Below are 12,611 nucleotides of genomic sequence, written 5' to 3' on the forward strand. Positions count from 1 at the left end.
GAGTAAATTTATTCAATATATAGACAGTTATTGTAAACATGTAAAGACACTTGCAAGACTGCGATAAATCTCACAACGCTCATTGGAAGGAACCTTCTACTTGTGCTTTAAGAGTAAAATAACCAAGAAAAAAGTCAAGGATTGAGATGGTATAAATGTGTGGAAATATGATGTAGTTATTCAAAAACCAGATAACGGGATGGAGGGAAGCCGAGTGGTTCGGTGAAGATATGAATTAGTAAAAGGAAATAAGATGTTACAATAATGTTAAAAATGGAAAATAATAATAAAAATATTATAAAATAAAATAAAGAAACCAATGTCCTTAGAGGCTATGTTTGCATAACTCATGTCTTTTGCATATTTGGGCTCCTACGTAACTAGTGTTCATCTGGCCATCTGACTCGGTTCATCTAACCATATGACTCGGTTGCCTCAGCCACTCTGGGCAGCTTCCAACATATATGAAAACATAACGAAACATTAAACATTAAAAAACTTCCCTCTATAAGGCTGCATTCAGATGCCTTCTAAAGGTTGTATAGTGACTTATCTCCTTGTCTTGGGGGCTGCAAAGCTCCATACCCTTCATCATTTCTCCAGTGAAAATAGGGACATCCTAAGGAACAATGGAACTTTCTGAGATCAAATCAGAAACCAGGATGGCTTCTGTAAATCTGGGATAGCCGCTGGAAAATAGGGACACCTGGAGGGTCCAGAGGGTCATTCTGTCTGACTGTGCTTGTGGGATTTGAATGGGTATTCTATTCTCATGACAGTTTTTTTTGTGTGTAATATTTTGTTGCTACTCGTTAGAAGTATCCATAGGAAAAAAGAGAATTGACTAACAAAATGGTGTATGTACTAATGTTTTTGTTTTGGCAGAAAATGTTTGGAACTAAGCAGTTTTTAGCTCAAGACAGAACAATGAAATGGTGTGCTACTTCCTTGTGTAACCGTTTCCCAATGGATTATCTTTGTGGCACTGCTTTCTTCCTGTTGCATGGCTTTAATGTGCTAAACTTCAATGCGGTAAGATTACTTAGTAGGAGTGTGCTCTAAAAAAAAGGTACCGTATTTTTCGCCCTTTAGGACGCACTTTCCCCCCTCTAAAAATGAAGGGGAAATGTGTGTGCGTCCTATGGGGTGAATGCAGGCTTCAGGAAGCTATATGCTAGCCGTGGGAGACCCAGCTCTCCCACGGCTAGCAGAGACCTTGCCGGCACCCAGAAGCTTGGGGCGTGCTGAGCTCCGCACGCCCCAAGCTTCGGGATTGGCGCAGGGCTCCGCTAGCCGTGGGAGAGCCGTGCGACTCTCCCTTGCTGGCACCCAGAAGCTTGGGGCGTGCTGAGCTCCGCACGCCGTAAGCTTTGGGATTAGCGCAGCGCTCCGCTAGCTGTGGGAGAGCCGCGCGTCTCTCCCACAGCTAGCGGAGACCTTGCCGGCACCCAGAAGCTTGGGGCGCGCTGAGCTCCGCACGCCCTAAGCTTTGGGATTAGCGCAGTGCTCCGCTAGCTGTGGGAGAGCCGCGCGAAGCCGCGCGGCTCTCCCACGGCTAGCAGAGACTTTGCCGGCACCCAGAAGCTTGGGGCGCGCTGAGCTCTGCACGCCCTAAGCTTTAGGATTAGCGCAACACTCCGCTAGCTGTGGGAGAGCCGCGCAAAGCCGCGCGGCTCTCCCACAGCTAGCGGAGACCTTGCCGGCACCCAGAAGCTTGGGGCGTGCGGAGCTCCGCATGCCCCAAGCTTCGGGATTAGCGCAGCACACCTGGGGAAAAAATAATAATTTCCCCCCCTTTATTTCCCCCCAAAAAAACTAGGTGTGTCCTATGGGCCGGTGCGTCCTATGGGGCGAAAAATATGGTAGGTGTATGGAGGCTTCTCTGAAGTGATTGCTACTTGTGCCATCCATAACTTAATTACATTCAGACAAAACATAGAAGATACCTGCACATTTTGCCCCATCACTTTGTGTCTATGATGGATCGAGACTTACTTTTTAAAGGAGAGCTCAGATTCTGGGGCACTAGTAAAAGCCTTTTACTAGTCTTTGACCTTTCTTGCTTCCTTTCCAGCCAATATTCCTGTAAATTTATTCATTATTTACATTCTACATTTCACCAGGTGGTCACAGGGTGGGTGGGATACCTTTTTTAAAAAACAACACTTTTTTATATTTGTAAGCTGCCCAGAATGGCGGGAGATAAATACTACTACTACTACTACTACTACTACTACTACTACTACTACTATTATTATTATTACAACAATAAACAGCAGTCAAAAAACAGGCAATCATTTAATCACCCTCCACATGCAGCTGCTCCTCCACATGCAGCTGCTGGGTGACCTTGGGCCAGTCACACTTCTCTGAAGTCTCTCAGCCCAGCTCACCTCACAGAGTGTTTGTTGTGGGGGAGGAAGGGAAAGGAGAATGTTAGCCGCTTTGAGACTCCTTCGGGTAGTGATAAAGCGGGATATCAAATCCAAACTACTCTTCTTCTTCTTCTTCTCCTTCTTCTTCTTCTTCTTCTTCTTCTTCTTCTTCTTCTTCTTCTTCTTCTTCTCCTCCTCCTCCTCCTCCTCCTCCTCCTCCTCCTGTGCATAGGTACATGGGATGAAGCCTGGTTGAACACAGTACAATTTGCTTCTTAGTAAATATGCATAGAATAGCACTGCAAGTAATTTGATATATAAAATGTAAAAAAAAAATGCATTTAAGTTCTGGGACAGTTAAAACTGAAATGCCTTGCTCTAAGCCATTGGTTGTTGTTGTTGTTGTTTTTTTGCAACATCATATTGGGATTAGTAACCAGTTTAGAGTGTCAAGTTGTGTAGTTACTATGTAAACACGGATTCCTGTGTGATATCCCGATGTTGAGCTCTGGTGCACTGCTTTTGTTCAAACAAACCAAATGGAAGGAAAGTGGCTGTTGTAATTTGTGATAAATTCAGCTAATCACTTTGCGCTTTCTTACAGAGTCGAATCGATGTTTATTTATCACACTTCCCAGCTGGGACATCTATCCAGAACATGCTTCACTGGACTCAGGTGGCACCGAAATCCTCTTTTCTCTTTTAAAAAAAGGTTTTCGTATTGATTGAAGAATGGGCAATCAGAACAGGCTTTTACAAAGACTTTTAAGAATGAAATTAATAAATATGATTGAAAGAAAAATTCGCCTCTCTTTTTACATACTCCAGAAATATGTTTTGTTTTTATGAGAAAGGATTTAAAGCTGAGAGAGTTTTATTGTGTTTAAATGTTTCCAAACAGGAGTATTTCAAAAGCTACAGATACAATAATATCCCCAATGGATTTGTTTTTATTGTCAAAATAGTCCCTCTGCATGAAGATGGACAAATACTACATTGCTGTGGTATTTTCCTGATTGGTGTCTCAGTGAAGAACCCAGTGCTACTGGAAGCTTTGCCCACTTGATTGGACTACAACTCCCATCAGCCAGGCCACACTGCCTTTTGCTGATGGGAGTTGGTGTCCAAAGCATCAGGATGGCTCCAGGCTAGACCGGCACTTTAACTTAGTGTCATCTGAATTATTTGTATAGAAACACAAAGATGGCTTGCTAAAGCCACACAGTAGAAGCTTGGAGCATCTAGCTAAGATGTCCTTTCTGATCGGATATACATGGTGGAAAAGAAAATGAATAATGGCTTGGGTAATCTTTCCTTCCAAAGTGAGGGGGAATGATCTAGTTAAGCCTCGCTGGACTGTCTTAAACCCATCATGCTAACTCATAGAGCTAAACATGCTGGTTATTTGAGGCTCATATATCCCACAATTGAGTTGTTTCTTCCTAGCCACTGCTTCCCTTGAACCTGCTCTCTATTTTGGAACAATTGTGTGAAATAATCTTTAGGATGGAGTTGGTGTTTTCTAACTCTGATTCTGTGACTTAGCCTGCATTACTAGAAACACTTCCTTGGGAATAAGTCCAATTGAATGGTTCTGAATAGACATGATTAGACAGTATCCGCCCTCCCTTCCCCACAGGTGGGCGGGGTTTGCGGATTCAAGCGAGGCTCACCTGGGCGCATGCCACCCACCTGCTTGAGCTGGCCTTTGACCCGCCCTCGGCCAGGGAGGACAATGGACGGCCGGCTGGGGTTGGGCCTAAGGCCAAAGAAAAGAGGCTGACTCCTGGGCTCAAGCCTCTTTTGCCGTTCTTCCTTCCAGGAACCTATTAGAACAATCAAGGGTGTCAAAGCTCCTTGCAAGGTGCTCCTTCTGGATTCCAATGCAAACCTCTTCCTGATTCACTTTAGTAACACTTCCAATGCAAACTCCTTCCTTCATCAGGCAGAGGTTTGCATGGAATACTGCCAAGCAGAGCATAATTTAAATGAGTGAGATCAGCTGATGGGCAAGTGGGTGTCTTTGTGGGAAAGTGTTTGGGTGAGACTGGATCCCCTAGCAGACTAAGTTGGACTGTGGAGTGGAAACTTTTTGTATGTATGTGTACCTTTTTTTGTATGTTTACATTAACTTTTGTTCTTCTCACTAAAGATGAAGTTACACATTATTGCATAGCCTTAATCATAGCATGGTTTTTGACACGTTCAACATCCTTGTTTATGCCAGTACCATGGCCTATTCATATCGCACAATTCTATATCATCTGCTTTTCCCATTTGGTTTTTCAAAGTATGGCACACCTCTTTTTCAGATTGTGAAGGCTGGGAAGTTCAAAGGCTTTGACTGGGGAAGCAAGGAAGCAAATATGGCTCACCACAACCAGGTAGGAATTTCTCACAAATTGAGTATTTCTCTCTGAAGGTGTTTATATGAGGGTAGATAGTGGGTAGCTTAACGTAAATCCATAGACTGAGCATGTATTAAAAGAATCCATCTACAAGGTGTTTTTAAGTTTTCCGAGCTTTATCAGTCAACTATTTTGTTATATAGCATCCTTTATGCAGAGAACCTTTCATTTAAAAAGTATTGTTATACATTTAGGGGAGGGATCTCCCTAAACCCTAGAAATGAAAAAATGCTAGGATTTTGATTAACTGGGATATGGATTAAAGTACAAGTTGCAGAAATGTGCCAGACAGAAAATTCCTGACTGGCAGGCTTAGTGAAGACCAAACCTGTTAACATGACAAAAAGTGTTGATGGGCTATTGGGGAGAGAAATCTTTTAGCCTGGGGAATGAGATGTTGCCAAGGTGATAGAGTGTGTATTTGAGGGGACAGGAAAAGGGTGTTTTTGAGCAAGGATTGCTGGGAGGAAGAAGCAGGTAGAAGAACAGAGACCAGGGGGACAGAACAGGGGGAACTGGTTTGGAAGAGACACCTCAACCAGATCAGAGCCTGGGCACCTCTGAACACAGAACTTCAAGTTGAACCAGAGGACAGAGAAATGGGTACTTAGGGAGATTCTGTGCCCAGGCCAGGGGGGGAACCAGACGGGTTACCGGTGACTGAGTTACCCCAGCAGGGCGACTTCAGGCTGGAATCCTCAGTGGCTCCATCAGCAGGGACCACTTCAGAGCCGGCCTCGCTGAGCTCCCCACTCAGACCGCGGGTACCGGAGGAACCTCCTAGGTCACCCACTCGGGCACAGGAACCGCGATGGCACAAGTGGGAGTGGAAAAAGCCGGCACACCTTGATGACTATGTTTGTTCCTTTTGTTAGGAAGTTGGGGGGATGAGTGTTATGTATTGGGTTTATCACATTTTATGTTACAAGGCATGTTCTAACCAATCGTATAAGCGTTGGTAGACAAACGTTCTAATGGCAAGTAAGCACATGCACTTTCAGCTGTCAACTGTCAGTGTTCATGCTCGGATTTATTATTGTGTTGTCCAGTCAGTTTGGTTCTTGTGTTCTTATGAGTGAGTTCCTTGTGTTCCTTGAGCCAGACATCCTGGAGAGTGAAGTCAAATGGGCCTTAGAAAGCACTGCTAATAACAAGGCCAGTGGAAGTGATGATACTCCAGCTTAACTATTTAAAATTTTAAAAGATGATGCTGTCAAGGTGCTACACTCAATATGCCAGCAAGTTTGGAAAACTCAGCAGTGGCCAGAGGATTGGAGAAGATCAGTCTACATCCCGATCCCAAAGAAGGGCAGTGCCAAAGAATGCTCCAACTACCACACAATTACACTCATTTCACACGCTAGCAAGGTTATGCTTAAAATTCTACAAGGAAGGCTCAAGCAGTATGTGCACCGAGAACTCCCAGAAGTGCAAGCTGGATTTAGAAGGGGCAGAGGAACCAGAGACCAAATTGCAAACATGTGCTGGATTATGGAGAAAGCTAGAGAGTTCCAGAAAGACATCTACTTCTGCTTTATTGACTATGCAAAAGCCTTTGACTGTGTTGACCACAGCAAACTATGGCAAGTTTTTAAAGAAATGGGAGTGCCTGATCACTTCATCTGTCTCCTGAGAAATCTCTATGTGGGACAAGAAGCTACAGTTAGAACTGGATATGGAACAACTGATTGGTTCAAAATTGGGAAAGGAGTACGGCAAGGCTGTATATTGTCTCCCTGCTTATTTAACTTATATGCAGAATTCATCATACGAAAGGCTGGGCTGGATGAATCCCTAGCTGGAATTAAGATCGCTGGAAGAAATATCAACAACCTCAGATATGCAGATGACACAACCTTGATGGCAGAAAGTGAGGAGGAATTAAAGAACCTTTTAATGAGGATGAAAGAGGAGAGCGCAAAATATGGTCTGAAGCTCAACATCAAAAAAACGAAGATCATGGCCACTGGGCCCATCACCTCCTGGCAAATAGAAGGGGAAGAAATGGAGGCAGTGAGAGATTTTACTTTCTTGGGCTCCATGATCACTGCAGATGGTGACAGCAGTCACGAAATTAAAAGACGGCTGCTCCTTGGGAGAAAGGCGATGGCAAACCTAGACAGCATCTTAAAAAGCAGAGACATCACCTTGCCAACAAAGAGTCTCATGGACTGCAAGAAGATCAAACCTATCCATTCTGAAGGAAATCAGCCCTGAGTGCTCCCTGGAAGGACAGATCGTGAAGCTGAGGCTCCAATATTTTGGCCACCTCATGAGAAGAGAAGACTCCCTGGAAAAGACCCTGATGTTGGGAAAGATGGAGGGCACAAGGAGAAGGGGACGACAGAGGACGAGATAGTTGGACAGTGTTCTTGAAGCTACAAACATGAGTCTGACCAAACTGCGGCAGGCAGTGGAAGACAGGAGTGCCTGGCGTGCTCTGGTCCATGGGGTCACGAAGAGTCGGACACGACTAAACAACTAAACATCATGAGTGAGTTGTTGTCACTGACAAATGTTGAATAAACTTAGCTGAGGAACTTATATTGCCTTGGGCTTCTGACTTTTTCTGAACATTTAACATCTTCCATTCCCCAAAGGGACACAAACCCTGTATGGGTGCCTGGGACCCCATGGGCTCTTGCCACCACTCAGCAGTGGGAGGGACGGGCACCTGACATTTGTCACAGTATGCTCACCAAATCAGATCCAAATATCACCTTTGCTCATGTGAAGTCAAAAGCCAGTTAACTTCAGTTGATACAGGTTCAACTCATGTAAGAGGATCTGCTATAACTTTACCAACTATAGCAACTGCATTGATAATCAGGTTTCTAGCTCCATTTCATAGAAATTCCATGCATTATGTAAATATAGTGACTACAATAATAACTGATATGGCAAGAAATGTGGCATAATTTCCATTAAAAGTACATCTTTAACTTGTTGCATAGCAGACACCCATTTTAGGTTCTCCTTAAGTCCACCGGATGCTACTGTCCTTAATCTATAGATCTCTCTGATTTCCTTCCTTTTAAATTGTGTCTACAATTGTTTCTCTGAACCATGTATGTTCTCAAAGCACCAATACTTTAGATTAAGCATCACATTGCTCCTCTATACAGTGTTTAAGCAATAACACATTGAGTTTCTTTTGTCCTTATGCAACTTTTGCATTCCCATGTCCAGATCTTAATCTTTCTTGTGGCAATGCCAATGTATAAAGGCATTATCATTAATCACTCCCTTGAGTATTGTGGTTATATGCTTCATTAAGGTGGTAAATTTGATTAAAATCAGGATTGCACAAGGAATTCATTTTACCACCATTACAACTCCCACATGGGAATTATTTGGCCCAGCTTGATAATATCTAGGGAGTTAAAGAGGTTTTGGATTTACTTTAAGGTAAAGGACCCCTGACCATTAGGTCCAGTCGTGACCGACTCTGGGGTTGCAGCGCTCATCTCGCTTTATTGGCCGAGGGAGCCAGAGTACAGCTTTCGGGTCATGTGGCCAGCATGACTAAGCCGCTCCTGGTGAACCAGAGCAGCACACGGAAACGCCGTTTACCTTCCCGCCAGAGCAGTCCCTATTTATCTACTTGCACTTTCATGTGCTTTCGAACTGTGAGGTTGGCAGAAGCAGGGAACAGAGCAAGTCCTAGGCTCTGGGGTTTAACCCACAGCACCACCCGTGTCCCTTTACTTTAGGATATGCCAAAATATCTCTTAAATTAGATGCACATTTACTATAGTGAATGGTCTCCAGATTCACTTGATAATATCTAATTTCTATAGCCAAAAAATGTATCTCAAATGTAAATTTGTTGACAAATCTGCCATATGCCAGGTGTCTATCTTCACTCCCCTGTTTTATAATGAAGATCATTTTTTTTATAAAGCAATACATCACACCAATGAGGATTGCTTCCATTCTTTCTTTCAAATTTATCCCTCTATAGATTAGCTAACTAAGATATAAGTCTGGTTCTAACTGCCATACTTGAAATTTGTCAGAAGAGTCTGTCTTGAAACTGCAATCATGTTTCTTCAGTGCTAACAAAACTGGTGCAGTAGGAAGAATCACAGTGATGATAGTTGGGAATAATGAGTCAAAGACACTGAGCTGGTTTGTAGGTAACTCTAAGCCAAACCAAAGCTTGCCATGAATGCTGGTGTGGAAGAGCTTCCTGAGAGGAGATCCTGACCACTTCACCCTTCCCTTGACTCTCCTGCTGCTGCAATTCTGCACACTAATCCGTAGTTTGGTTGAGCAAGTTGCTCAACCCAGGCATGTGGCTTGTCTTTCTCCAGACACGGCATGAGCTGTAAATATGAGAACAAACTTTGGTTCCATCTTGTGGTTTGTTTGGAGTGAGACAAACTATGAGCCTGGGTTTGTCCTTAATGCTAAAGCAGCAGTAGTGAGACCAGAGAAGGGTCAAAGTGTCTGTGCACTCCTTTGAGGCAGAGTGCACATTCATGCTCAGTCATAGTTGGGCTTAAAGCTACATATAAACCATTCCATTCTTTTGGAACAATCATTAAAGCCAGACAATCAGTGCTGGATTTACAGCCAGGCAGAGCGGCCTGCAGCTCAGGGTCTTGGCCACTTGGTATTAAAAACAAACAAACAAATCAGCAAATGTTACTATCTAAGCTCAGTTGCTTAGTAACAGTAAGGATAAGAACAAAGTTTAGGTTCTCAAAAAATCATAGAATCATCAAATTATAGAGTCAAACCCCCTACAATGCAGGACTTCTTTGCCCTGCATGAGGCTGGAAGCACAACCCTGAGATGTAGATTGACCAGACAATCTGCACAATTTCCTCTTCATGGATGGATTATGTGCACTTTCTTGCACAACTTCTGATGAATGCGCACAATGCCCAGTTGTTACGCACATTAAGAGTTCAACCTGCATTCTCCTCAAATAAGAAATATGTTTGTGTTTTGCATGTTTGTACCTATGTGTGTGTGTTTTGATCAGGAAGTCTTTGAAGACTGCTTTTAAACTTTTTTTTATCTTCTCTCTTTTAGTCAACACCACCTTTCCACAACATACAACGGATGACTCTTCCAACAGCTGTCTGGAGTGGTGGTAACGACTGGATTGCAGACTCAAAGGACATGGCCCTCTTGCTGCCTCAGATCCCAAACTTAGTTTACCACAAGGATATTCCTGAATGGGAACATCTGGATTTTATCATAGGCTATGATGCCCCACAGCGCATGTACATAGAGATAATGGATTTAATGCAGACTTACAAGTGAATGTGAAATATTCCTTCAGAACCCATTACTGTCAATATGTGTTAATGAAAAGCACTACAAGATTTCTTAAGATTCCATTTCTCATATAGGTTCATCACAGTCTCAGTTATAAGATTTGCTTAGTAACCTTGCCTTCTCTAATTCTGTCAGTGACCATGGGTGTTCCTCCGTTGTTTTAGGAGCGGCTAAGATTCTCTGCTGCTCTTGCTTTGTCATGCTGTGTAGCAGATTCTTGTTCTAGCACAGCATGACTATTGAGGGTAGAAAAAGTTCTTGTGGTGATATCCAAGTCTTTACCTTTGAGGAACTGGTCCAATTTCAGTTGTTTCCCAGCCATGGGATCTATCTGCTCTGGGATAGAGTGCTGCCTTTTCTTAGCTCCCTCAGCAGTTTCTGGTCTAATCTCTCTCTCTTTTGCTCTCCGCCACTGAGCTGTAAACATTAATTTGATAACTTTCTCTCTAGATTGGAATCCTCCCTTAGTTAGCAGTTGTATTCCTTAGTTTTTCTTATCTCTAATTATTCACTTTGGATAGAGAAAAGGGGAGAGAAGCACTAATGACAGAGGAGCCTCTGTTGGGATATGTCACTCCCATATTTCTTAAGAAAATTCACCCTGGAAAGCATTCCCTACATTCCCCTTCTCTCCCCCACCTCTCTCTCTCCCCTACGACAGCAGTGTCTCACACCAAATGTATCTGACCTGTAGAAAAGATGGAAAACAGAAATGCTATATGTTCCTTTGTTATCCATGAAAACCCTTCCATTAAAAAAAAATTGCTAGGATGTCTATGTGCAGTTTAATAATCCCTTGGGGAATTAAATCTTTGCCCTTCTTTGCTGCAGTGCTGTGCATCGAAGGCTACCTGGAGGTCACTTCGCCACTTCTTCAGGGTTTCTTGGTGGCAGATTGAAGTGCTGCTTGATAATATATATTTTGCTTGCTGTTTGGAATAAAACCTGTAATCTTCTCACTCATTTGCATTTGTATTGCTTCTGAATCTAATTTTAAAAGAACCATCTTGCATTTAGCAAGTCAACAGATTTGATACATTCAGATCAGGCTGGGTTTTTACCAGGCCGACAGATGAAAGACAATATAAGAAATATATTGGATGTAGTGGAATATTTGGAGGTGAGGAATGACATTTGACAGAGTCTCCTGGATGTATATGAAATAAATAATAATTGAAATGATGGACTTTGGACAGACCTTTATGAATGGAATAGACGCAATATATTCAGAACAACAAGCGATGTTGATAGTGAATAATGTTATAACTGAAAAATGTAAAATAACTAAGGGAACGAGACAGGGTTGTCCCCTGTCTCCTTTACTGTTCATCTTGACTTTGGAAACATTAGCGAGAAATATAAGAATGGATGAAAATATAAAAGGAATCACAGTAGGGTGCAAATCATATAAATTGAAAGCAACAGTAATAACTGTTGAGGATCCCTTGCAAAAGTACCAAGGGTGCTAGAAAAAATTACTCAATTTGGGCAACTAGCTGGCTTTAAACTTAATAAAACCAAAACAAAGGTCTTGTTAAAGAATATGACATAACAAAAGAAAAATTAATTTATACAAGGTTCAGAGCTGGTGGTAGAAAAGAAGGTGAAATATCTAGGGGTATGGCTAATAGCTAAGAATATAAATATTTTTAAGGATAACTATTTAAAGGTTTGGAAAGAAATAAAGAGAGTCACAGAGGTATGGGGAAAGATGAACTTGTCTTTGTGGGGAAGAATCTCAGTGATAAAAATGAATGTATTGCCAAGAAGGCTATTTTTATTCCACTTGATACCTGTGGTCAGAGGAGCAGAAAACTTTAAACAGTGGCAAAAGGATATTTCTAAATTTGTCTGGCAGGGGGGAAAGCCCAGAATTAAATACAAATTGTTAACAGATGCTAAAGAGAGAGGTGGATTCTCTCTGCCAGATTTGAAATTATATTATGAAGTGTCCTATTTGTTGGCTATGGGAATGAGTACTACTAAAAATTCGGGGTTTTGGATTTGGAAGGACATGATAAAAGATATGGCTGGCATGCTTATTTGTGGTATGGGAAAACAAAAGTACACAAGGGATTTCTGAATCACATTATAAGAAAATCAAGCTATCAAGTATAGGAAAAGTACAAAAATCTGTTGGAAAATAAAATGCGATGATGGTTCTCCCCACTAGAAGCAATATTGGTCAAAAAAGTCATTATGAATTGTTAAAGAAGGTGGAAAACCAATTAAAATTGAAAGAATGTAATGATATAAGGTATTTGTTAACAGATTGGTTACAATATCACCAACTCAATGATATTTTCAGGTGTGATAAAGGAGTGGGTTTTGGGAAGGAATTTTCGAGGTTTGAAAAAGAAGTACTGGGAAATAATGATAAATTTCTATCAAAAATGTATAAACTACTGTTGGAATGGGAGACAAAAGATGAAGAAGTCAAAGTAGTGATAATACACTGGGCAAAGCATGTAGGTTATAACATACCAATTAATTTATGAGAGAGGTTCTGGAAAGAGAATTAAAAATTTATGGCTTG

General features: G+C 42.0%; 1 protein-coding gene across 2 annotated transcripts in view; it reads left to right on the forward strand.

Moving 5' to 3' along the window:
- LOC310762731 (putative lysosomal acid lipase/cholesteryl ester hydrolase) overlaps positions 1 to 12,611 on the forward strand; it is an 83,796-nt gene that overhangs the window by 13,821 nt on the left and 57,364 nt on the right. Inside the window, exons 6-9 of one of the 2 annotated variants that reach the window (XM_083614197.1) lie at positions 886 to 1,032; positions 2,980 to 3,051; positions 4,688 to 4,759; positions 9,827 to 11,038. The exons of the other annotated variant lie outside the window; for it this stretch is intronic. Of the exons in view, the coding sequence (XP_083470323.1) occupies positions 886 to 1,032; positions 2,980 to 3,051; positions 4,688 to 4,759; positions 9,827 to 10,060 (525 nt within the window). The 3' untranslated portion in view covers positions 10,061 to 11,038. Of the gene's footprint in view, positions 1 to 885; positions 1,033 to 2,979; positions 3,052 to 4,687; positions 4,760 to 9,826; positions 11,039 to 12,611 lie in introns of those variants that run through there. 2 annotated transcript variants of the gene reach the window in all.

The sequence above is a fragment of the Podarcis filfolensis genome, assembly GCF_964270895.1.
Source record: "Podarcis filfolensis genome assembly, chromosome: 5".
Lineage (NCBI taxonomy): Eukaryota > Metazoa > Chordata > Lepidosauria > Squamata > Lacertidae > Podarcis > Podarcis filfolensis.